This window comes from Chelonia mydas, chromosome 10, assembly GCF_015237465.2.
Source record: "Chelonia mydas isolate rCheMyd1 chromosome 10, rCheMyd1.pri.v2, whole genome shotgun sequence".
NCBI classification, from domain to species: Eukaryota; Metazoa; Chordata; order Testudines; family Cheloniidae; genus Chelonia; species Chelonia mydas.
Genome location: NC_051250.2, coordinates 17,208,702 through 17,236,156, shown reverse-complemented (window position 1 = coordinate 17,236,156; position 27,455 = coordinate 17,208,702). Strand labels below are relative to the sequence as shown.

The window sequence follows — 27,455 nt, the reverse complement described above, 5'->3', positions numbered from 1 at the left end:
CAATAAAAGAGTTTTTATGCACCAGCTCAGAATTTATTATAATACAAACAAGTTTGTCAAACACAATATATTCTCTAGTTATGAAAATATCAATGTTTACAATTCAAATAGATAATAGGTCTCATTATTATAATATTATATACTCAGCATTGTGTTTAAAAATGACTTTGTTCATAGCTGTGATTTTTCGAGGACATACGCCTGCAAGTAATTGTTAGACTCTCTGTTCACAGCTTTCCCCCCCCCCCCCTAATTGTAGGTATTTGAAATATAAGTTAAAACAAGTACAAAATCCCCTCTCTGCAACCAAGATACTTCTGTCTCCAGAATATTTTATTTTCCTAAATAGTGAGACAGCAAGTGCTTGGTTAAGTTTTTACTATAGGAAAATTAGGTGGTACAAAGAATACAGCAAGACATTGGCTAGTTAACAACAGTCATTGCAAGATGCTTCACAAAACTAAAAAAGGCAAGGATCATCAACAGCAGCTCTCATATGGTGGACTAAAAAGTCAAGGCTTTATTTCCCAAACTGCCCCCTCACAAAAAAGTCTTCAGAATGTTTATTGTTAATAAGTTATGGCCTAATCAAAACCCCATTGAAACCAGTGGGAGGTTTTTTGTTGACTTCAATGAGGCTTTGAATCGAGCCCTTAAAGCCTCAAAATCATTGGAAATGAACTGGTTGATTAAATACCTATGAAAGTAATACCATGTTATTTCAAAGACTGATATGAAAATGGTAGTGAGGTTTTTTTAAAAAAACAAGATTACAATAACCTGGTGGAATATCTTTAGTTCAGAAATCAAATCCTCAGAGTTTTAAAATTTTAAATATGGCCATTTATTAAAATAAAAAATATAAGTAGGAAACAAAAGAGAGATTACACTGCTAGTTTTCAGGACCAACATCATGGTAAGAAAAGTAATAAATCACACAATGTATATGGCAGATTATTCCATATACTGAACTGAAATATATGCATCTTTTAAAAAAACCTAAACATTCAGTTACTTATGTAAGGTTACTAATATATTAAGTAGAATAGTGAAATGTTCATATAAATACATTTTGTTTTCAATATTAGATAACGTTCTCAAAAATGAATAACTTACTCTATATAGGTATATTGCACTTTGACATATTCACATGTAACTCAGACTAGCATTCTTCATAACAAATTTAAAATAAAAAAGAGATCAATACAGTGTCTTCCCCAAAATTAAATAGCTAGTACCTTTTTTAAAAAGGTAAACTTTGGTTAATATCAATTTACACAGAAGGAGAATAAAGAGAGAGCTTGGGGAATGGCGGGGAAAAGGACAAAAACTAATAAATAAATAAGTAAATCAGTAGTAAAGAAGCTAATAATTTTACCCTTATTTAGTTGTCGGTAATGACACATTCAGAGGCCTGGCGTTTCCTTATGCTTTATTATTGCAATTACTGTTTTGCATACATCACGTTTTGTCAAGATTAGTGTGAAAAGATCACAGGGTGGGTTTTTGTTTGCTTGTTTTTTTCCTCTCTCCTTATTTCAAAAGATTTAATTCTTGCCATGCTGCTTTGGGGGAAAGGGTCAAATTCTGTTCTCAGGCACATTCCCCCCATCCCCCACCCCTTTCTGATTGAACTGAAAAATCATTAGACTATATAATTCAGCAGCCTGATAGAGGAGGTGCTTAGCACCTTGCAGGGAAATACTGAGCACCCTGGACTCACACTGAAGTCAGTGGAGCTGAGGATCTGAGCATAGTGGACCCAATTTTACAAATCCTTACTGCTTGAGTAGTCTCATTCTTTCCCAAATAAGCCCTACTCTCATGTAGGTAAAGATCTGTCGGACCAGATAAATTGGACTTCATACTTTACTGCTTTCTACTTGTGTGCTCGAAAACTTGTCTCGCTCATCAACAGATGTTGATCCAATAAAGTATATCACCTCAATCACCTGATCTTTCCTGTGCCTTGTGTTGTCATTTATGTCTGTGCATGGTGCATTCTTATTTGGTGGCTGTATACATCCACTTTGCACTCACTTTACACAGGAGTAAATGGCTACATGAGGACCAAGGCAGTGGGGAATCAGGCTGTTGGGACTCGTGGGTACTCAGCGTTTCTTAAAACATAGTAAGACTTCAAAGTATGGCAGACTGTTCAATACCTGCAGATTTTATTGAGCCTAGTTCTAGGAGGTGCTGAGTGCCCTCTATTCCCCCTCTCGGAGGATCTCAGGATGTCACAGCATTGGGTCTTTTGTGAGCTTCCTGCTCACAATGAGGCACATATACTGACACTTTGCAAACCCTGAGCTTCTCTCTTTTTTGCAGGTATCAGTTGAGAAGCCCCTATGCTCACAGACAAAGCTGTGCCTGTGTTTACCAGGCAAGGAAACATAATCTTACACTCTTTGTTAAGGCCTGTGTTAAGTGCTCCACAAGTAATTCACGTGTTATGATGCATTCTTTGTGAGACCACATACCAACAACAAAGAGGGATAATAGCAAATGAAATGCCTCTCAGAAGCCTGATGTAGATATCTTCTTCCGGTGTCTTCTACCAGAGTTCCTGAAATGCTTCTTATGAGTGTGGAGGAAGAGAATTTAAATATTTATCCTCGTTAAAGTACCTTAAAATTCACTGCCCTGCATTTTTGGTAGTCTTTGTTTTTACTGTTGTGGAGTCTTTAATACGTTGAATCCACACACAGATTTTTGACTATTAAACTAAACAACTAAATGGTAAATCTGTGATAGCATAGCCCAAACAAGTTCTAATATTTAATTTTTGTATGTATAATTTCTAAAGGCCCAGTCAAGGGGGGTGCTGAGTATTTTCATTGGCTTCAATGGGAGTTGTGGTGTCCATATTTCTCATTAAACACATAGCTAGGCTCACCAAGTCTCCTAGCATGTCAGGGAGACTCCTGTTTATAACCAAAAAACTTCCGACTCCTGATTTAATGATGTTATCTCCTGCAGTGTGGGAGCGGGACCTTGGGGCTGGCAATCCAACAGTGCAAGGGCCAGGGAAGGGGAGCAACATCACAAGGGGAGGACCCCATCTACATGTTGTGGCTAGAGAGCCAACAGGCAGGAGCTGGGACTCCAGGAGCCAGGTCAGCCCGAGGAGACAGGAGCTGACACTCTGGGGTAACTGCAGAGAGGGCTCACACACCCAAGGGCCTTCCAACCCAAATCTGCCTAAAATTAATTACAAAATGTTGGTCAGTGTACATGCAGCACCTCACAGAATCGGGCCCCATGGGACCGCTGTACCTTGCAGGACTGGGCCCCGAACTTATGGGCTTTTGGAGAGTCTAATTAAAGTCACTGGAGAAATATTCTACTTTTGTTCTTGGCTGAAGAAACCTCCTTCCCCCTCCCTTCAGACTCCTCCCCTCTGGCCGCTATCTTAGATAAAACAACTTAAAGCATATAAATATTGGCAGCTTGCAGGATTGCTTTTCATGCCAAGGCTGTAACAGGTGAAATGTCCATCCTTGAGCCTTGAGTTCAAGCCTGGAGTTCAAGTGAGCCTGGAAGGCTTGTCACAGTTCAAATGTCTTCCAGATTGCTCACTGCAGAAAGTCCTCCATAGCAGGGACTGCGTGTAGCGATATTTCATGTTAGAAATGACACATCGTTTTAGGCAAGTGCACGCAGTGCAAATGATACCTTCCACAGTACGTAAAGCATTCACTTTGTCAATAGTGAAGACAACTACATGGTCACAGAAGTTTTTTTATGGTTGCAATTAAACAACTTCGGCGTGGCTTTTCCCCCAACAACTGTACTGCACCAATGCTTGCACATGGACACTTGATAACAAATTAACATAAAGACTTGTACTCCAAAGCATATTCAGAATGCTATGTAACAGGAAAGAGGCATTTTGCCTTCTCATTCCGACTCCCCAGATGAAGTACTCCCATTCTCTGCTAACAGTCTGATCTGCCTTTAGTCTGTCAGGGAAATGAAATCAACTGACCACCTTTAAAAATAGCCATGTCAGCAGTTTACATCCTGGTGATGTAACGGCTTGAAAAGAAGATGCATCCAGAGACACCAACAATCCTTCTTTTCATGGTGATATTTTTATAGGTTTTCCATTTTTATCATACTGGTAAACAAGCATTTTGATGCAGTGAGAATTGGCAGGGGAAATCCAAGGGCTGCTAGTTATTGAAAAGTTATGGTTTGTATAGAACTGAACTGGTTGTTTCTGACACCTAAAGAAAGCCTTTAGTGTCGCAGCTGCCATTGTGCGAAATCTCTTGCTAATGAAACAGTAGAGGAAGAAATTAATTGCAGTGTTCAACAGTGCTAGCATATTGGCAATATCCGAGACAATATGTACCAACCAAGTGTTGTTTAAAGGTGATACATAGAGGTGATACAGTATCATGATTATTCTTGGTGCCCAAAGTAGGGCAAAAATAGAAGTTATAGTAAACAAAATGGCTGTGGTTTTCCCTGTGGAATATCCTCTCAGTCGGAAATTGCATTTTCGTCTGAGCTTGTACACAATGATTGAATTCAGAATGAAGAAAATGGAACACGGTACCAAGTAAACCGTAAAACAGTGGATCCAGATAAGGACATGATGTATAGATGTGCTTATGTAGTCTTCAATCCAAATATTGGGCCACCAGTAGTAGGGGATGCTGGTCAAAAAGCAGGTGATATACACACACACAATGACTTTTCGAGTACGAGCTGGGTAGGAGACAGTGTGATATTTAAGCGGATGACATACTGCTATGTACCTATCAATTGTTAATGGCACGGTAATCCAAATGGACGTATGTATGGAAGAAAATTCCAATACCTCAATTATTTTGTCCAATATCTGAGGCATCTGCTTATTCAAGATGAAGTCCTCCAGCAAAAAGTCAACAAAGACAATGAAAAAAAGTACCAGTATGTCAGCAGCAGCTAGTGCTAAAAGATAGTTGTAGGAGGACTTCTGCCTGCGAACCACCAGCTGCGATAGGATGATGACTGTCAGGATGTTTGCTGTGGAGACAGAAAAGTTCAGTTAGTTTCACGGGAGGTAGAAAGGAAGACTTGGGGCACCTTAGAGACTAACCAATTTATTTGAGCATAAGCTTTCGTGAGCTACAGCTCACTTCATCAAGCTGTAGCTCACGAAAGCTTATGCTCAAATAAATTGGTTAGTCTCTAAGGTGCCACAAGTACTCCTTTTCTTTTTGCAGATACAGACTAACACGGCTGCTACTCTGAAACGGGAGGTAGAGTTAGCCTTATTTGAATGTTTGATTGAGCTGTAGCTACATTTCAGGCGTGCTGTAGCAGAACTATCTTCATTAAAGTTCAAGAAACCAAAGAGTGAACTCCTATGTTGTCTGTGCCTAATTCAATCTAGTCAGCCTGTCAACTCAGTCCAGCCCTGTACCACTGTGTTTAGCCAGGGTTTAGCTGCTCTGTATAGAAGAGACAGGAACTGTTTGGAGTTGGTCAAAATATTCTGTCAAATTTTTTTTTGATGAAAAATGCCCCCCACCCTTTTTTTTTTTTTTTACAAAAACTTGTTTTGGTGTGGAAAATATTCGTTTTTTCAAAAATTTGTTGTGTGTTTTTCTTTTTACTAAAAAACCCTTTTTTGTTTTGGTTTCCAGTTAGTTCCCCTCCCCCCTTTTGTTTTCCTCTTCTTTTCCCCAGCCTTTTCCTCTCCCTTTTCCGTGACAGAAAGGGAAAAAAGAAGGTATAAAAGGGACTTTGTTACAGCTCACTTGATTCCCCTGCTCATTCGCGTACATGTGTGTGTGTGTTTGAACCCTACGGCAAAGGATTGGAAATCAAACTGGCCTTGATAGGTCATCTTAACTTGATCTTAACTTGATCATTTTGTGGCCCAATCCTGTGAAGAATTCCTCAATTCTCACTTGAGCAGGGTGAGGCACTCAGAACCATGCCTGAGGCTCTCAGCACTTCACAGGCCTTTTCTATCATGACAGTTTTGCTGGCTCTTCATTCAGGATCCATATCGACCTTATTGCCACCAGATCCATCTACTCCCCAAACAGTTCCTTGCTTAGCCAGAGATACTCCTTAAGGATACATCTCTGACAGTGAGGCCTTGTATCTGTTGCTGCTACTGAAGTATTCCTGAGCCATTAAGGGGAAAAATGCAGTTCAAATTAAACTTTTATACTTGAGTAAAACTCTTTGAATTATGTATGATTTGACTCAACACCACTGAAGAAATCCCGTACACTGCCTCTTTGGCTCAGACAGGATTTTGCCTGCAGCCCCATGACCACTGTCCAGTGTGCCCATCAGACAACCTATGCCTAAAAGAAGGGTTACATGTTGCTTAAATAGCACAACAATAAGTTGCCAACATATCACAGGGCTTACATTACATTAGGTCCAATCGTGCAGTCTTGTCTTAGGCAAAACTCCTATTGCTACCATTGGCAGTTTCATCAGAGTAAGGTATGGTAGATTTGTCCCATCCAAAGATTGATTAAAGTGGCTAGAGTGGCCACAGTAGTGTTTAAACAAAGATGGAGATTTGGTTTACTGACAGCATGGCTTGCCAAATATTTGTGTTTGACATTTTCATAAGTGCTGTAATTACCTCTCCCTCTTCTACAGATTGCTCTCCCAAGGCAAATCAAGAAAAATTATGAGGACTTCTTGAAATCAGAAAGAGCAGAAATTATGTAAGTAAAAGTAATGATGCCCTAAATGTGTCCTAAAACTGAAATGAGAATGCATATTATTTAACTATCACTTGGCAATTACGACAACTCTTGACTTTAGAAGGCCTCCCGAGCCTGCTTTCTCAAAGCAGGTTTTTAGCTACTGGAGAAAAGGGTCACACAAAATGAATGACAGGAGTAACCACCATCAACATCCCAGTTCTGGGATCAATCAAAATTCAAGAGAATGATTAAAATCACACCCTGGAACAAAGCAAACTCTTGTAGAATGGCTAAGCCAAACAGTACGTGATCAAGGTGTCAGAACCATATATATGAAATGTAAAGTAGAACCTTGCCCAGAATATTATTTTAAGACTTTCTTTCAAATTAGTTTTTCTGGCATTAAGGATTATACCAGGCCTGACCCTCCTTCTCTGTTACTCCAATCTTACATCGGTGTAACTCCATTGATTTCAATTTAGAGCAGCATCAGGGGGCTGTGGTAGGCAGAGTGCTCCATTTCCTTGTTTTTCAAGAAAACCTTAATCTCTCAATAGGATCTGCTATCTGGCAATCAGAGATAGAATGAACAATATATAATCACGAAAATCCTGGACTCAGAAAACTTAATGTGACTGAGAAATTACTATAGGATTTGGCCAGCCATGTTTCATGGCCTGGCACCTTGTAACCTGAATATACCCAGTGTATGCATCTCCTTTGAGAATACTGTAAACTTGAGTCACCCATAGACTGCTGCAGTGAGGGAGGCTGTGTCTGTGAGGCAATTTGCCCTTGTCAGAGGTTCTGGTTGGAATTTCAACAATGAAGCTGGATATGCACATCTTCCAGGCACCCTGGCCTTGCTTCCTCCTGCCTGCTTTGTGGGAGGTGTTGATTAGTTCTAGGCCCCCACAGTTGAGTGGATTTATGGGCAGCTTCTGCCTCTGTGCTCCTCCATTACCAAGGCCAGCAGTAACAGTGTATACCAAGGTGCCAGCTAGCTTTGCCCTGTGAGCTGGATTAGAAAATTGATCTGCCAAAGTACAGGGAAGCACTATCCAATTTTTCTGCAAGGGCTACAGTATCTTGTATTGGAAAAACTTTCCTTGGAATCACATTAGTGATTTTGCTGGCTGGGTGATATGAAATACAATAATATCATTTACTTAGTGAGAACAGATATAAACGCCATTACTGAGGTTCAGCAGAAAACTGCCAGCATGATAATGCCTCAGCAGAGAGTTCAGGAGAGGCATAGGAGACTTACTCACTTTGTCCATCTCCCTGGCAATGTAGAATTCTTCTCTGTGGTATTCTTGAGCCCTCTCCAGGGCTAGTGCCTGGTGAAACTGGGGAGAATGCTGTTCAGCCAGTGGACCATACCATAATGACAATAATATATTGCCCTCTGCAATTGTCATGGTGATTCCCAGATATCTGCTCTCTTTGCCCTATCCTGACAGGTCACTTTTATGCATTCTAATGGTGGTAAAGATAAAAAAATGTCCTCCTCCACCATAGCATATGCAGAGACCCGATTGCTGGGTCTGTTAGGGGTGGAGAGCACATGGGTGAATTCAGTTTGGCTTGACTTGGACACACTGGTGCATGTTTCTTTCTGGACATTTTCTGGCTACTTTGTGGATAAGATCATTCAGATTTCGAATGGATTGGTCACTGCTGTGGGAGCTGATTAGGGGGTGACAAATATAAGTTTAGGCTGCATTACTCACTTCAGTACAGGACTTTGGCTTTCCTAACATCTATCAGAGAGCCAAGGATGGAGGCTGCAAGAGATGAGACTAGTGGGTTGGGGCAGAGCAACTGTTCAATTTATCCCCTTCAATAGAGGGGATCTATCTGCCTCTTGCCCTAACGATATATTATCTGGGGGTTTCTAGTATCCAGGTAGCAAGTGTCCAGGAGAGCTTTGTTCCTTCTTGCATGGCTGTTCCTTCTTGCATGCCTGTTCCTTCCACTGCAGTTATCCAGACTGGAATAATGCAGTGCAGTCAATAGGGAGCTGCACCCAAAAATCATTCAGAAACCTCAGCTAGGGCAGCACTTGGCTGCCTGCTTACTCAGCCAGGCTGTATGCAAGGAGAGAATTTCATCTGTCCTCCAAAGTCTGCCTGACTTTGTGTGTTTCAATGCGCAATTCAGAGCATTGGCATTGGCCTGTACAGCCCTATGTCTTTGGGGTTCTAGGCATCTAAGAGAGATCATCTGTCAGGGAAAAGGCTGAAGTGAGAGATGGTCCTCGGTTGCCTTTACTTCCGGTGTTGAATCCCATGTGGACTTTACAGCAAAGGATTGTCTACATGAACACTTAGTTTGCTGCAAACTGGGTGTAAATCTACCCCACACTAGCCTGCTGATCACTAAATGTCTGTGAGGACCCTGCTGCTGCACACTAACAGGTCCCTGATGCACTTTGATCTACTCCCGTTCCACACCCCAGCTTGCCGTCAACTTAATAGGAGTGTAAACAAGCTCCAAGTAGAAACTCCTCCAAGGTCTGCTTACCGTGTCAGAGGTGATCCTTTCTTACAGTGTTTCCTATAAAGCCAGAGCACCACAGGTTTAGGAGAGAATTTCAGCAACAAACATTGCGTTCAGCCCCTGTGGGGGTACAAAAGGGGGCAGGGTCTGGGCGCAAGGAGTTCAGAGCACAAGGATTGTGCAATGCAAAGCTAGCACCATTGGGACCTTGACCGGTGTGGAGGGAGTAAAGGGGTGCACATCTGGTCAGGTGCAGAAGCAGTTAGATTCTGTACTCTTGGAGAAGACTGTACAGTGCTCATCATCTCTCCCACTCCCCCAGGGTTCTGGCCTCCTGGAGCGCTTTCTGTACCTTCCCCAAGTGTTGTCTGTGCCTGAAAGGCACAATATATCCTTTAGTTTCCTTGCTTTATGGATTATAGTCATACCTCAAATATTATCTGTTTTATGGGGGAATTATAGAAATACTTCAATTGCCTATTATCACAGCTTGTGAGCTTAAAGAATAGCAGTTGAGTGTTTCTAAGCAGGAAACAGAAACACTTGTTACTTTTGAGGAATATATTCTGTGCGTAACAAACAGACTCTGCATGCAGTGAAATCTCCTTTATAAGTTAAGTGGATAGCAGGGTTATGCCACTGTGTGGTTTGGTAGTTCAGTATCATAAACTAGCTAAATAAAGGTTTCAGAGTAGCAGCCATGTTAGTCTGTATTCGCAAAAAGAAAAGAAGGACTTGTGGCACCTTAGAGACTAAAAAATTTATTTGAGCATAAGCTTTCATGAGTTACAGCTCACTTCATCGGATGCATTCAGTGGAAAATATCTCCCCACTGTATTTTCCACTGAATGCATCCGATGAAGTGAGCTGTAGCTCACGAAAGCTTATGCTCAAATAAATTTGTTAGTCTCGAAGGTAGCTAAATAAAGTTACTATGGCTGTTGCTTACTGGGTGACAAACAATCCATAAGGTCATATAAGGGTAGGGTTGCCAGGTGTCCGGTTTTTGACTGGAACACCCGGCCAAAAAGGGACCCTGGTGGCTCCAGTCAGCACTGCTGACTGGGCCGTTAAAAGTCCAGTCGGCAACACAGCAGGGGCAAGGCAGGCTTCCTGCCTGCCGTGGCTCTGTGTGGCTCCCAGAAGCAGTGGCATGTCCCCTCTCCGGCTCCTAGGTGTAGGGGCACCCAGGGAGCTCTGCATGTTGCCCCAGCCCCAAGCGCTGGCTCTGCAGCTCCCATTGGCCAGGAAGCACAGCCAGCGGGAGCTGCGGGGGCGGCACCTGTGGAAGGGGCAGCGCACAGAGCCGCCTGGCCGCACGTCCACGTAGGAGCCGGAGGGGGGACATGCCGCTGCTTCTGGGAACTTGAGGTAAGCGCTGTCCAGACCCGTGACCCCTCCCGTGCTCCAACCCCTTGGTCCCAGCCCAGAGCACCTTCCTACACCTCAACCCCCTCATCCACAGCCCCATTCCAGAGTCTGCACCCAGCCGGAGCCCTCAAACCCCAACCCCTTGCCTCAGCCCACAGACCACCCCCACACTCCGAACCCCTCATTTCTGGCCCCACCCCGGAATCCACACCCCCAGCCCAGAGCCTTCACCCCTCTCGCATCCCAACCCACTGCTTCAGCCCGGAGCCTCCTCCCAAACCCTGAACTCCTCACTTCTGGCCCCACCCCAGAGCCTGCATCCCCAGCTGGAGCCCTCACCCCTTCCCTTACCAACCCCAACCCCCTGAGCCAACCTGGTGAAAATGAGCGAGTGAGTGAGGGTGGGGAGAGCGAGCGACAGAGGGAGGGGGGATGGAGTGAACAGGGGGCGGGGTCTTGGAGAAGGGGTGGGACAAGGGTGTTCGGTATTGTGCAAGTAGAAAGTTGGCAACCCTATATAAGGGACGCCTTTTACTGAATAAGATTGTCGCTAAAGAGAGAAAGAGAGAAAGTGTGTGTAAAATTATTCTTTAGGTCAAATATTACAACTTCCTGCATTTCACATAAAGATATTGTTATGCAATTTTAAATGTAATCTCATTTTTTTAACTTTTCAAATAATGATTTCCTTTCACTATATTGACAGGCCCTTTATACATGAAAAAATATCCTGAATATTTAAATTCAAAATACTAGGAAATATACAATGAGGAACAAAGATGCTTGATAGGACTAGATAATGTATTATAAAACAGTAGACAACATTAAAAACTAGACATTTACTATTCTCAGTAGTTAATGTTAGTGTGATTGCCAGTACAGAATCAAATGGCAACATTTACCACATTTGAGATTACCATGGCTTTTATCTTCTACTTTGTAAGGACTGGTTTCAGAGTAGCAGCCATGTTAGTCGGTATTCGCAAAAAGAAAAGGAGTACGTGTGGCACCTTAGACACTAACAAATTTATTTAAGCATAAGCTTTCGTGAATGCATCCAATGAAGTGAGCTGTAGCTAACGAAAGCTTATGCTCAAATAAATTTGTTAGTCTCTAAGGTGCCACAAGTACTCCTTTTCTTTTTGTAAGGGCGTGGTTTTCAATCTGTGGTCTGCAGACCCCCTGGGGGTCTACAGACTATGTCTAAGAATTCCAAAGGGATCTGCGCTAAATCCTTTGAGGTCTGCAAATGAAAAAATGTTGAAAACCACTGGTATGGAGATCTCAGTAGTGACTGTATCATAACCATTGCCAGCGGGTGACTTTTGCTACTCAACATTCATTTATTAATAGTGCCTGCTGTAGCAGGCTAGAATTTTTGTTTAATTTACATGTCCAAGAACAACTTAGATCGAATTTATCAGAGAAAAAGATAAGGTGACCCCAATATTTTCTATAAATTCAGTGCTACAGTGTAAATGATGATCTGTCCTAAAGCACTATGGGCCAAATTCAAACCAAATATAAGTGGGAGCAACTTCAGTGAACTTATGCCTGCTTAGGGGAGCAAACTTTGCCCTTGTCTCTCAATATGGTGGCTTGTGGTCAAGAGCTTTGTTAAACAGTGCAGGGCTTGCCAGGTGACCCACTCATGTGATACTTTAAGGCTGCAACTGATACAGCACATCTTCCTTCCTTTTCCTCAGAGGATACCTGTGAGAAGTGATTTAAAAGGCTGATTATTTATTGTCATATTGTTTGGGAACCAAAGAATGGGACGCACTCCCGCGGGGAAAGACGAGTCAAGTGAAACCATTTCTCTGTGTCTCTCATCTCTCACCAGGCACAATGGCAAAGACTGTCGTTCTGCAGTGCAAGCAGCAGTGGGAAATGGCAAAGTCCAGAGCAGAACTGCAGGGAGGGTGTGAAGAGGGTCCATGCTGAAGGAGAAGCAGGGCAGCACAAAGGCTATGGTATAATTGTATGTGGTAGGGCTCCTCAAGAAAAAGCTCTAATGTGACCCATCCTTAGAAATCCTGGGTTCGTTGACTGACCATCCCCTCAGATTGGAAGGTGAAAATGAAACTGGAAATAGAAAAGACTTACTAGGCTGCCTGGGAAAAATACTACCCTATTATTCAGCTGGTCAGGTCACTCAAAACTCCACTCTATGTAGGTGAAACTGAATTAGTGACTGCCTGCCATGAACTACTTTGCAGACATTCACTTAAAAATCCTGGGTGCGCTGATTGATCAATGCCTCAGACTTGAATCTGGCAATGAAAACTGGCCTTCCACCTCCTTTTCCTTGCACATGGTACTGATTAGCCATTGCACCTTAGTCTGGTGAAGAGCACTATGTATTCTGTACCCTTCCCAAAGTGTTGTACTGGGTGTACCCAGGAGGCTGGTCAGAGCCAGAGAGAGATTTTAACAAAATAGAAGATTTTGTGAGCAAATGATCCATTTCTTCAGCTCTTCAAGGGCATTTACAAGGTAATTGTGTTGAGGGCCACTGGCCAATATTCATTTTCAGCCTAGTCAGCCAGTCAGCGCACCCAGGGTTTTTAAGTGCAGGTCTATACAGTAACTTGTCTGGCAGACAGTGAGTAATGCATTTCACTTGCACAGCATGGGCCTTTGGATTTTCCTACGCTGCTGGACTAGGATTTTGGTAGCCTGCCTGATGGAGCAGACCTAGTGGTACAACTCTAGGACTAATGCACTATACTGAAGGAAGCTGTGTTTGATATAATACAGGCCTCATTTTCCTCGCACTTACCACATCCTAATTCTCACAGTGTAAGGCATTTTAGGCCCCTGTGTTAACACACCTGATCTGTTGTGGGCTAGATTGGGGCTTTTTATGCCATGACCTAAGTAGAGGGGCCCAGTGGGGAGCAGCACCGTAAGTTCTGGCAGGCACAATCTCTCCAAGGCTGCTCTTTGTGCATGCAGGGTGAACGTTCTGCTCCATCCTTGCCTCCTCCCTGTCCATGGGATCCACAGAGCACAGGAACTACAAGGAATGCACAGGAGCCCCTCAGAATCTAGGCCCCTGTGTGTACATCCGTACTGCTATAGATGTGTACATATATACAGTGTGAGTGCATCTTTTTATATGTATGTTATAATAGACAGCATGGGCAGCAGATATAATAGGCAAGGGGAAGTGTTGCCTTCCCTAGCACAGCTGTCCCTGCCACCTGACACCTGGACCATGGTGCCCCCCCCCCCACACTCCCGCCTGTTCCCCTCCCTGCTCTGACCCTGACCCAAGGCTCCCACAGCTTGCTGCTGCTGCTGCCTGGGGTGAATCTTCCTCCTCTCTTCTCCTCCACCCCATTCACTGGCCCCCTTGGAGGTCCCCGCAGCTGCTGGCCGCGTCTCTCCTCACCCCCCACGCGGGGTGCGCGTGTGAGAATGCGAGCGGGGAGTCAGTGGCAGACGTGAGGAGACAAGCGGAGGGGATCCATGAGTAAGGGCAGGTCTACACTCCAGCCGGGATCAACGCTCTGAGACCGATCCACCGGTGGTTGATTTAGCAGGTTTAGTGAAGACCCGCCAAATTGACTGCAGATCGACGAGAAGAGTAAGGTAAGTCGACGGGAGAGTTTCTGCCGTCGACCCCCTGCGGTAACTCGACCTAAGGTACCCCGACTCCAGCTATGTTATTCATGTAGTGTAGACACAGCCTAATTTTACACAGTGAAAAAGCCTTCTAGAGACCCAGTAGCAGAGATCACTGAAACTGTTAAAGAGCCATTGAAGTGGTAATGAAGCCATTTAACAGGCATTCACCAACGCCCAGGAAGCCTTTGGCCACATTCAGCTGACTTTTATATTGTAGGAAAATGTGTTATTGGGGTTAAAAACAGTTTCCAAATGACGATCCCTTCCGTTATTCTCTGTACCCAGAAGTAACTGCTAACCTGGCTCAAGGAGGAGCTGATGTAGCCAGTGAGTTTATTTCTTGATCTAGATGTTATATTCAAACCCAGTTTAAGTAAACAAGTCTGGCAGGGAATTCTGTGTAAAAAAAGTGATTAAACTACTCCCTGAATGCAGTCTGTCACTGACAAGCACTTTTTCAAAAGGAGAGATTAGGCTTCAGGTTGGCGCAGGTAGCCTGGCTTTTCGTCTCTCTCTATACTGCATACACCGAACTCCCTTCCAAGCAGAGGAGAATCTATCTGGCAATTGAGCCAGTTCAGTTCCCTTGGGAATGTTATCAGTGCTTTAAGGTGACAAGGGGAGAGGGTGTCACGGGGCGGGGGCAGCAGCAGGGTGAGGAGGTGACCCAGCTGCACAGTAGGTGGTGGTGGGGTTCTTGTGGCAGGAGGGGAAAGGGTCTTGCGGGGGGACCGGCGGGGGGGGGGGGGGGGGGGGGAGATGAGGAGGCAAGCAGCAGGTGGGTGAGGAAGGAGGTGAGTGGAGGGAGGATCTCGGGGGGGGGCGGTGTGTGCGTGCGTGCGTGTGTGTGTGTGTGTGTGTGAAGAGGTGAGTGGCGAGTCAGCAGTGGGTGGGGGCAGGGCCTGGGGCAGAGCAGGGGTGGAGTGTGGGTGGGGCTGTGGGCGGAAGAAGCAGGACAAGGAGCTTGCCTCCCCCATGGGAAGTTTCACCCACTGCCCATGAAAGACAGGGAAATAAAACACTATACTTAAGTCTCCCTCTCCTTCCCCCACCTACTGGCAGTATTGTGAAGAAGGCTGCACTGTAACAACACGGGTGCTGGTCCTACAAGATCCTATGTGCCCTCTGCTCCCACTGAAGCCACTGGAGCCTGATTCGCTTCTTACTTACATCAGTTTTATGCTACTGCAGCTTCATCGACTTCAATAGAGTTACTCCTGATTTACACTGGAGTAAGTGACAGGAGAATCAGGCCCAATGACTTCAGTAGCAATTGAGGGCACATTAGTACTCAGGGAGGCGCTCAGCACCTCAGAGGATCAGGCCCATTATTACAGTTGACCACACTGAAAAAGCTCAAAGCAGGTTTCAGAAACAGTCTTGGGTATTGGGGGAGGGCAGAGGTTAAGAATATTTATTTTTAAATCTGTAACAATAAGCACCTTCCTCGTTATGCACCTCAATACTCTGCAAATTATATTTGTGTCCATTATTTTAATGAGCTGGGTTTTAATGTATCTTAAAAGCAAGCACACAAAAGTGGAAGGAAATGAGCCTCATAGGTGTACTGTCCTCAAGCATTTTTATGGTCTCCTGATCAAAACTGAAATAGAATGGATGGTGATATTCCACTTCTTCAATTATAACTGCAATGCAGAAGTGCTTTGGGGAAGAATGGCAGGGAGTGCTTTAAGGCATGTAAACCAGTATGGAGGGGATAAAAAATTCCAAAACTCAGCTTCTCAAGATCTGGACTGCTGTCTTCCTATCAGAGTGTCATGGTTCCCTAATGGAAACCTGTATTAAATGAAGACACAGAATGCTTAACAAAATAGTGCCAAGAATATGCAAGGGTTTTAGTTTTTGGTTAAAAATATTTGGACAAGTCACTTTGGGCAAAGGCAGACCTAAATTTTCAAAAGTGATTCTAGATGCCTCAAATTTTGGCTTCCCAATTTGAGGTGACTTAAAGGGGCCTGGTTTCAAAGGTGGGTTCTCAGTGCTACTCTGAATATCAAGCTGCCCTTAAGGTGTCTCAAGCTAACCAGTCAAAATTGAGACAAAATCATTAGTCTCTTTTGAAAAATTGGGCCACAATATTTATACAAGTATGAACAGTACAAGGTGGAAATTAAGGGTGGAGATGGTGCAGAATTTAATTGTGGGCCATATCCTGAAGTCCTTACTAAGTAATAACAGAGAGGATTTAGCTCTGTATTAACTTAAGTCCTGTTCCTGTACAGAGATCCACAACTATAGGCCTTTAGGGCTTCCTGACTTGTCACCCAATTCAGTGGGAGTCCACACTTTCAGATCTCAGGGCCCGCTTTGCTCACACTATAATGGGACTTCTGCCTGAAGAAGGAGTGAGTTAAAAGCTTGTCTACATGATGGGGGGGAATGCGCTGTATGGGAGTATCATTTCTACAGTGCACTAACCTATTGGACATTAATAGTTCTCTAGTGCATTTTACAAAAAGAAAAGGAGTACTTGTGGCACCTTAGAGACTAACCAATTTATTTGAGCATGAGCTTTCGTGAGCTACAGTTCACTTCATCGGATGCATACTGTGGAAACTGCAGAAGACATTATATACACACAGAGACCATGAAACAATACCTCCTCCCACCCCACTCTCCTGCTGGTAATAGCTTATCTAAAGTGATCATCAAGTTGGGCCATTTCCAGCACAAATCCAGGTTTTCTCACCCTCCGCCCCCCCCCCCCACACACACAAACTCACTCTCCTGCTGGTAATAGCCCATCCAAAGTGACCACTCTCTTCACAATGTGTATGATAATCAAGGTGGGCCATTTCCTGCACAAATCCAGGTTCTCTCACCCCTCACCCCCCTCCAAAAACCACACACACAAACTCACTCTCCTGCTGGTAATAGCCTATCCAAAGTGACCACTCTCCTTACAACGTGCATGAAAATCAAGGTGGGACATTTCCAGCACAAATACAGGTTTTCTCACCCCCCCCCCTTTTTTCCCAAAAAACACACACACACAAACTCACTCCCCTGCTGGTAATAGCTTATCCAAAGTGACCACTCTCCCTACAATGTGCATGATAATCAAGGTGGGCCATTTCCAGCACAAATCCAGGTTTTCTCACCCCCCCACCCCCATACACACACGAACTCACTCTCCTGCTGGTAATAGCTCATCCAAAGTAACCACTCTCCCTATAATGTGCATGATAATCAAGGTGGGCCATTTCCAGCACAAATCCAGGTTTTCTCACCCCCCCCCCCAACACACACACAAACTCACTCTCCTGCTGGCAATAGCTCATCCAAACTGACCACTCTCCCCACAATGTGCATGACAATCAAGGTAGGCCATTTCCGGCATAAATCCAAGTTTAACCAGAACGTCTGGGGGGGGGGGGGGCAGGAAAAAACAAGGGAAAATAGGCTACCTTGCATAATGACTTAGCCACTCCCAGTCTCTATTTAAGCCTAAATTAATAGTATCCAATTTGCAAATGAATTCCAATTCAGCAGTTTCTCACTGGAGTCTGGATTTGAAGTTTTTTTGTTGTAAGATAGCAACCTTCATGTCTGTGATTGCGTGACCAGAGAGATTGACGTGTTCTCCGACTGGTTTATGAATGTTATAATTCTTGACATCTGATTTGTGTCCATTTATTCTTTTACGTAGAGACTGTCCAGTCTGACCAATGTACATGGCAGAGGGGCATTGCTGGCACATGATGGCATATATCACATTGGTGGATGTGCAGGTGAACGAGCCTCTGATAGTGTGGCTGATGTTATTAGGCCCAGTGATGGTGTCCCCTGAATAGATATGTGGGCACAGTTGGCAACGGGCTTTGTTGCAAGGATAGGTTCCTGGGTTAGTGGTTCTGTTGTGTGGTATGTGGTTGTTGGTGAGTATTTGCTTCAGGTTGGGGGGCTGTCTGTAGGCAAGACATGAAGTGAGCTGTAGCTCACGAAAGCTCATGCTCAAATAAATTGGTTAGTCTCTAAGGTGCCACAAGTACTCCTTTTCTTTTTGCGAATACAGACTAACACGGCTTGTTACTCTGAAAATAGTGCATTTTAATGCAGCATTGTGTTAAAGTGAACTAGGGAACCTTTAGTGTCCACACGTACCAATTATTGCACACCACAATAGTGCACTTCAGAAATCACACCCCCATGGAGTGCATTACCCCACAACGTAGACAAGCCCTTAGTAAGGCCCTCAGAATTTGGCTGTGTTTTAGCAACGGAGGGTATATCAACACTAGAGATTTCTGGCTTGCGATCGCTAACACATTTGGATGTGCTAGTCTGGATACTTCACAATCATTTGTACCAAAACAAACGTTTGTGGAGTCTCACCACTTGCAAGTACAAACATGTTAGCTCACTCAAATTAATTGTAATCAATTAATTAATTAGAGTGGAACTCAAGTTTTTTAAAAAATCCCCACCCATCTAAAGGAAACACTGAGTTGTCTTTTACCAAGGAGGGAGAAGAAGTTAAACAGGTATTATCGGAGGGGCTCGTGTGTTAGGAGGGCCCCATGCAGTGCTGAACAATTCTGGTGAAGCAAACTGTAAATAACACTTTATTTTAGAGGCCCCTGCTTGATGCTAACATAGATGTGTGACTCCTTTGGGTCTCCCTAAATATTCCTAGTCCCAGGCTTGCAGCATGGCTTCTGCTTTGTTCTCTACTGTCTCCTCTGAACAGTCCCACCTGCCCTATAAGCAGAGTAGAACGTAGCCAGATGGGATTAATGAAAATGATATGGTGTTGTCCTAAGGATGCTCTATCTACAGTCCTCTCCATCCAGGTCACCGTTAGAGAGGCAGACGCAGCACACTCTGAATTTGGACATTTGACTGTTTTATTCATGTACTGATTCAGGGGAAGGAGACTGTGGTAGAGTGCAGGGGCACTGCAGGGTCCCCAGTAGACAAGGGGTTAACTCCAGCTTCACTTTCCCCTTCTCTTGTAGGGGCAATCAGGGGCAGAGCTCTAGGAAAGCCAGTGGGGGAGACAGGGGTGAAAATGACTGTGTGTAGGGAGGGGCTTTGTACCAGGTGCTGAATGCAGGATGAACTCCAGGTTGGGGAATCTTCCTGTTCTGTTTCTTTTGCATAGGGTAAGTTGTTTTGATTTATGTTGTGAAGGACATGCTCCTGCTGACTTAGTTCTGCTGAGTCATGCCCCCTATTTTGAGGCGAGCAGAAAAAAAAAGAGGAGAGGGAGCATTAAAAAGCTGAGCAGTAGATGGGTGGGGGAAGGAGGAGAGGATAGCAGGACTGTGTGATAAGGATACCTAACGTTTTTCAAAGATCCTACACTCCTAGAACAGCTCCTGGGGGCTCTGCAAATATTTGCCTGCTCAACATGAAAATTGACTCTGCTCTATATTTTGTACCACTGTCATTTCCAGGAAAAACCTCTGCTCGAGTGTTTCTTCCCAGATAAACGAATTTTAGTAATTTCCCCTCCACATGTCTTTGTATTTTGCAGCCTGCTAAGCTTTCCATGTATTGCACATTGTCTCAGCATGAACACCATTGCTTCCCACTCAGTCCTTGACCTGGCAAAACAACACACAATACCCCTTCCTTTTCATCTGTCCAGAAATTTGCAGTTGTGTTCTGTACTGTAGTACTGTACTACATCTGATGCACAACGATGTCCCCTTATGAAATTATATGGATGCTGCCTTTCATTCCAGTGACCTTGTATTCCAACTGGGGACAGTTTAGCAGACATTTCCCCCAGACATATTGACCAGACTAAGGTCTCTAATACACACTCCTTCCTGTCACCCTTTTTTGTGCAGCATGATTGCTATGGATCTGTTTTTTTCTCAGCATCCATCATTCTTTAAAAAACAGACAATCATTTTGCCATTTAAAGTAACTCATTTCAAGCGCTTATGCAGCAGTTCTGTCCATCTCTATGCACTAGCCCAACCTAATGTAGTATAACATCTCTCAGCATCTCTTTGTTAGCTAAGCTACTGGATCAGTCACTTATTCTTACTGTCTTAGTCTCATACCAGTCACAAGTGCTGCCAAATCAGCTCCCTGCTCCTGCTCAAACAGGGTACCATCCACACACTTTGGGCCCCATCCACTGCTCATTGAAGTCAATGGAAAGATTCCCCTTGACTAAAATTGGTGCTGGAGAGTTTAGTGCCCATTTATTGTGTGAACTCCATTTAATGAACAATGGTTGAACTGAGTTCTTTCTTCTAGTTTGGAACACAGCATATATCCATTTTCCCATTTGCAAATCCTCCTGTAGTATTTCTGTCTTGCAGTTATGTTGATATGATTTCTGTCTTGCCCACATACAGAGGGTCTAACTGATCGCCATATTTGGGATTGGGAAGGTATTTTCCACAGGGTCAGATTGGCAGAGACCCCGGGTTTTTTTTGCCTTCCTCTGCAGCATGGGGCATGGGTCACTTGCAGATTTTAACTAGTGTAAATGGTGAATTCTCTGTAACTTGCAATCTTTAAACCAGGATTTGAGGACTTCACTAACTCAGCCAGAGGTTAGGGGCCTATTTCAGGGGTACATTGTAAAAACACTGCTGAGGTTCTTTGGCTTGCAATGTGCAGGAGTTCAGACTAGATCAGCGGTTCTCAAACTGTGGGTTGTGACCCCATTTTAATGGAGCCACCAGGGCTGGCATTAGACTGGCTTGAGGTCAGGGCCAAAGCTGAAGCCCGAGCCTCGCTGCCCAGGCCAAAAGCCTGAGCCCCACCACCTGGGGTTGGGGCTCAGTCTTCGACTTCAGCCCTGGGCATCAGGGCTCAGATTATAGCTCCCTGCCCGGGGATGAAGCCCTTGGCCCCCCTGCTTGGGGTGGTGGGGCTCAGACTTTGGCTTTGCCTCCCCACCCCCAGAGTGGCAGCGGGTCTTGGGTGGGCTCAGGCTTTGGTCCCCTCTCCCAGGGTCGTGTAGTAATTTTTGTTGTCAGAAGGGGGTTGTGGTGCAATGAAGTTTGAGAACCCCTAGGATAGATGATCACAATGATCCTTTCTCACCTTAAAGTCTATGAGTCTATAAGATACAAAAGGATCCAATGCACTTTACTCAGGTGCCTGGAAACAGGAATACTATGTGGTGATTGCTGAATAACATGCAATGGAGTTTGCATGTCCCTCATACAGTAACTCCTCTCTTAAAGTCGCCCCGGTTAACGTTGTTTTGTTGTTATGCTGCCGATCAATTAGAGAACATGCTCGTTTATAAAGTTATAAATGCTCCCTTATAAAGTTTTTTGGCAGCCGCATGCTTTGACCACTGCTTACAGAAAAAGCCATTGGAGCTAGCTGGTGGGGGCTTGGAACCAGGGTGGACCGGCAACCCCCTATCAGCTCCCCGCTCCCCTAAGTTCCCTGTGCAGCAGACACCCAGCAGGCTATCAATTGCTGGTAGTTCAGCTGTCCCGCCCCCCACTGCCATGTGCTGCTCCTGCCCTCTGCCTTGGAGCTGCTCCGGGGAGCCTCCTGCTTGCTGTGCGGGCTGGGGGGATGAGGGGGACTAATGTCAGGGTGTCCCCCTCTCCCCTGCTCCTGTTCCCCTGCTTACCCCTTCTCCATAGAGCAGGGGCGGACACGACAGGGCTCAGGACGGAGGGAGCTTGCTGGTAGCAGCTGCTGTCTCAACTTCCTGATCTACTTAAAAAGGCAATGTTACTTAGAGTGCGGTCAGCATACTTAAAGGGGCAATGTGCGTCTCTCTCTCTCTCTCTCTCCCACACGCAGGGTATGTGTCTCTGTCTCTGTCTGCCATGCTGTCTCTCCTCCCTCCATTTGTGCTGCATTGTAGCGTGTGAGGCTACATTAACAACAATGTGTTAACCCTTGAGGGCTCAGCCGAGTGCTAGTTCATCATTTAGCACTAAGGCATTCCCCAGGAAATATCCCACCCTCTTCCACCCTCTGACTCCACCACCTCAACCAAGCTTCACAATCATCATTGCTGTGTACAGTATTAAATTGTTTAAAACTTATACTGTACACACACACACACATATTTTATATATATATGTAATATAGTCTTTTGTCTGGTGAAAAAAATTTCCCTGGAACCTAACCCCCCCATTTACATTAATTCTTATGGGGAAATTGGATTCGCTTAACATTGTTTTGCTTAAAGTCGCATTTTTCAGGAACATAACTACAACGTTAAGCGAGGAGTTACTGTACCTACTTTTCCAGCAGCCTTTGTGTACTCTGCTCCTGCCAGACACACATTTTCTTGCTTTCTGCATTGAGAGGCTGGATTCTGCAGATCAAGGGCCTGATTCTGTAGCCTTGCTCCTGTTACTGGGCCTAATTACTCATGTGATGTTACCTAGTGAGAATGAGGGTCTGTAGCATCTATCCCCAAGTTAGAATAGCCTGCAAAAGTATATTGCAGGAAGCATAACTTAACCTTCGGCCATCCATGTTTAACCAGGTTTCCTCTTCCCTCAGGGCTCATCTGTGCCTCTAAGGAACAAATCTGCATTTGGGTGATGTGCAGCCACCCTGCGTTGGGGTACCTCCAAGAGGGATGGCTCTCCGGCATACAGGAGCAGCACATCTGGTGCCATACCTCTTTATGGGGGTGCAGCATAGCTCATTCCTCCTAGTGTGCCAGTTACTCTCCACGGGCCAATCGGGGGGAGGGGCAGTATGATGAGGTCATGTCCCTGTTCTCCCTCCCTCTTCGGCACTCTCCGAACCCCTAGGAGGATAGGGAGGAAGCAATCCCTGAGCTGTCCTGAAAGCAGGGGCAGCAATTATGCCTGGGCCATACAAGTGAGGGGATATCGCTTCTTTTACTCCCTCTGCATGCTGTGTGCATCCATGTTGCACAATGCAGTCTCCATGCAAAGCTGTTGAGCTGAAGACATTTCCTTTTTACAGTAGGACAAAAAATCCAAACAATAATAAAATGATTTTATCACACCTTTAAAAATAGTGGCAAACAGTTAACCTTTTGCATTTCAACAAGGTATTGCACAGACACTATATCTGTGTGTGAGGCCAGAACCTAGATCCTCCTCTCTTTCAAGTTCTCAGAATTACAAAAAACTAGCTCAATCCAGGGAACCTCGGGGTCTTTATCATTTAGACAAGGAGACTCAGATACCCCTACAATATTTTTTAAAAGCACCAGTGCAATACCAGAATGAAATCTATGAATTTCTTATGCACTCAGCATGCCATATATGTACAGTTCTCTTGGATGTTAATGTCAGTGTTATTCTCAGATAACATACACTGAATAAGGTAAGCCAAATGTATCCATGATACAACTCCTCTGAACTCACTGGAGTTACATCAGGCATCATTTTGGCTTGTAGTATCAAGTTTCTAGGTATCACTATCAAGAGGTCACCTAGGTCTCAAGTTGCAGTGGGGGAGGTTTAGGTTGGATATTAGGAAAAACTTTTTTACTAGGAGGGTGGTGAAACACTGGAATGCGTTACCTAGGGAGGTGGTGGAATCCCCTTCCTCAGAAGTTTTTAAGGTCAGGCTTGACAAAGCCCTGGCTGGGATGATTTAGTTGGGATTGGTCCTGCTCTGGGCAGGGGGTTGGACTAGATGGCCTCCAGAGGTCCTTTCCAACTCTGTTATTCTATGATTCTAAGTTGTTTTGTTGTTTTTTTTATTTTGTTTTGTTTTACTATTGTCAGTGCCATTTTTCCTAATCAAATGGATGTATGTTCCAGGAAAAATTCACATCACCCTTGCTCATCACCCTTGCAGTAACTCTAACCGTACATTCCCGGGTGGATCACAGTAGGTTCGTAATTAGAATATATTCTACATCTGCAGTTGTGTAAGTATAGGCAGAACATTCATTAACTGATTTCCTAGTGTCTGCATGAAGGATCTTCCCAATTTTAGGTAGATGTAGCAACTCATTGCTTCCTAATAACCTCCTACTCGTATATTCTTAAGGTGGTATTGGTCACTTCCTATTGGACCAATCACTATCCTATCAGTATCAGAGTCCACAATGGCATCATTGTTGACTGCCATGGCACAGAGGCCAAGGAATGAATGAGCGAGCATGGAAACGGTACCTTTTCTCCCTGGCTGGTGGGGTCCCTTTAAGTCAGGGCTGAGGCACAGCGTGGCTACAGAGTGGAGAGGCTTGCCTGTGCTTTACATGCTTTGTGGCTAAATACAGGACTTAACTGTGCAGTTCTCTTAATGATTTGCCATGCATCAAAATTTACTTATAGAGGAGAAAAAAAGGCACAGTGAATTAAATTCATGTGCTGGGTACCAATTGTATATGTACTGTAGCCACTGTTCAGACACAGGGCTCTCACTGTCTGATTCAAACATTTTTATGAACTAATGGCTTGAAGAATATAATTTTCTAAACAAGAGCAGCTAAGGTGAAAAAAAGCATTTAGAAATCTGTTAACATCTTATCAGTGCTGATTGCCATTTACAAGATGTTTTAAATGCACCTTTGTATGTATATAACTATATATTGCATTATCAAAAATATTGATTCATCTTGACAAATAAAAATGTTCTAACATTTCCCTCTATTCTTGCTTGTCAAGAGGAATCCTTATTAAAGATATTTTTAAATAGTAGTTTTTAAACCATGGGTTTTCTCTGCATGTAGTGCTGGGAGTCTTGGATACTGAAGCCCTTTGTTTAGCCATAGAACTGGTATAGCACAGACTGTCTTCCCTACCAAAATGTCTGAGTGATGACCTGACGTGACCACTTCTAGGAGTGAGAAAGTGCAGTCTCCACAGCTTACTCAGTGCTTGTCCTGTGCTGGGACAAACATACCAATCCGAATCAGTTGTGGCAGCGGTGGGTTTTGCGCTGTCTAATGGCAGTGCAGGCTTCAGGTATACTGATACTCTAGAGGCAGACTGGTTAACCTTTCCTCGTTAAACAAGGAGCCCCTCCTCTCTTTCCTGTCTCCTGTTGTCACTTGTCTCATCTTTTCCCCTTCTCTGCGGGAGAACTTGTTTTCTGGCTAGCCGGCCTCTGGTCTATATTCTTGGGATGAGCTTTTGATGCTCACACCTGCACTCATAGGAAATCAGTGGAGTACTGCCATTGACTTCAGTGAGTGAGGGATCAGACCCTTGGAGCAGTGGGTCATGTGGGCCTGACTAGACTCTTTAACTTGCTGCCCAGGCTATAGGGAGGGGCTCCTGGAGCATGCTGGTTTTCTAGCTGACCAGCTACTTTCTTCAGTGGAATCCTGTGGAGTCACAGTTCCTTGCTCATGTGTGGAATCTGAGATACCTTGTTCCTAAAGCTACCCTTGTCCACTGGGAGCTGGTCTGAGATGAGCCAGCAGCAACCTGACAGTAACAATTTTTGATTACTCCTCACATGGGCAGGCAGCATACAGGTACATGACTTCATGTCCCAGTGCCAATCCCCTGAACCCTCCAGTCCTCAATACCATTCTACTTGAAATGGCCAAATTATTTATTCTGGAAACTTGATTAAGAACTGAGACCATGTATGTCAGGTTCTGAACCAGAGAGCACTTGGACAGGTGCATTATAAGCAGTGGAACTGTTTGCTAATCCCTCTCCCCCCTCATTAAAGAGAAGAAGACAGACCTCTCATTAAAGAGAAGAGAAAAAACATTACCTAGAAGTATACATGTAAAATACATATCGTAATAAGTATATTATCTAAGAAATGTCTTGTGTTAATCCACATAGGTTAATAAAACAAGCTTCTAGTGTATTTAAAAATTAAAAGTTCCACACCCATCACACATTACAATATTTAACTTTAATTAGAATTTCACCACCTCTTTTTTTAAAGATAATGCCTGGAGTTTTTCTAAAGTTTTAGCAACAATGTTAGGAAGAGACTGTTGTTATTTGTCTAGACAGAGAGAAGGTTTGCCCAATGATGTAAAACAAGCACCTAACCTGAAATCCCATCCAAAAGCAGAATTATTGTCTTGTATATTTGGATCTGTAAAGATTCCTGTCCTTAATATAAATGTATTAACAGTAGAACAATGCCTTGCTCCTCTACACACACACATTTATCCGTGAGAATATGTACTGTTTTACTGTACCAACGAAAGTGAGCCAATAAGAAAGTACTCCTGTATTGCAAACAGCCAAAGTCTCTTAAAATCAGAATTTTCTTGGAGCTCTGTGCAGCAGGGACCTTGGACATGTCATTTAAAAAAACGGGTCTCAGTGAACATATACTGCAAACAGGACTTGATTTTGAATGAGTCTCTTTCTAACCGTTGACCTATAACTATATACACGTGCAACACCCGCCCCCCCCCCCCAACTGTCTTCCAGCGTAAGTGGCTCCAAGACTGTTTGCTTTTTATTCTAAAATGATTTGGAGACAGAATAATTCCGCTCCATCCCTCGGAGTCTTTCCTTAAAGACTAAAAACTTTCTCCACTTGCTGGCTGAGTTCAGATGTCAGGATAAGTCGGCTGCTCCTAAACAAAAGGTCACGGCTCTGCTTTTAAAATGCACCGACTGAGGCAAACCTCGTCTCTTAAGGGCGATCCTCTGGGGCCGGGCAGAGCCTTTGGGGTGCCGCCGGAGAGCCGGGCAGAGGGTGGCACTCACCTGGCAGCCCGAGGCAGAGCAGCAAGCTGTAGTATATGACAGGTACATATCCCAAGCCACAGCCATACTTGTGGTGAGCCAGGAGGGAGCCGTTGTGGACGTAGATGTGACTGTACTCCATTGGGTTGTCCTTCTCCTGCTGCTGTTCCGTCGGCACATGGAGGGGCAGAGATGCTCAGCCTCCTCTCGCCCGGCATCAGCGGCCGTGTGTCTTCCGCGCCCCCGCGGGCTCCCCCCGCCCTCCCGCACCTGCTGCGCCCGGGCTTGTCATCGGCAGCAAGCGCGCCCGGCCGCCCGCAGCACATGGCGCGCACACATGGCTGCTCCCAGCAATGCAGCGAGAGGCGGGGGCGCGGCGGCACTGCTGCAAGGCTGCTGCTCGCCGGCCTGGGCTCACCGCGGGGTTCACGTGCCCAGCGCCGGGGGTGCCTGGCCAGTGCCGCTGGGCGCCCGCCTCCCCCTCCCCCTCCTCTGAGTGTGCGTCCCCCCGGCCGCCACCCCGCCTTCCTAGGGCCGGGGCTGGGCGTGCACCAGCCTCCCCCCGCCCTTCACACAAAAGCGAACAATAGCCCCCGCTCGTTGCTCTCGCCCCGGGAGCCGCGTGCCTGCAGCTCGGCAGCGGGCCGCGAGTGGCCGGCAGGGGGCTGGCGGCGAGCCCCGGGCGTGCAGCGGGAGGCAT

The 27,455-nt window shown here is 44.9% G+C and overlaps 1 protein-coding gene across 1 annotated transcript; it reads right to left on the bottom strand.

Annotated features, from left to right (window-relative positions):
- On the bottom strand, positions 1-27,242 carry GPR139 (G protein-coupled receptor 139). Its single transcript, XM_007064370.3, has 2 exons — positions 26,777-27,242; positions 1-5,019 (listed from the first exon to the last, which is right to left on the bottom strand). Exons 1-2 carry the CDS (start codon positions 26,895-26,897, stop codon positions 4,085-4,087), a joined length of 1,056 nt encoding a protein of 351 aa, XP_007064432.2. The 5' UTR covers positions 26,898-27,242; the 3' UTR covers positions 1-4,084.
- Positions 27,243-27,455: the final 213 nt, after the last annotated feature.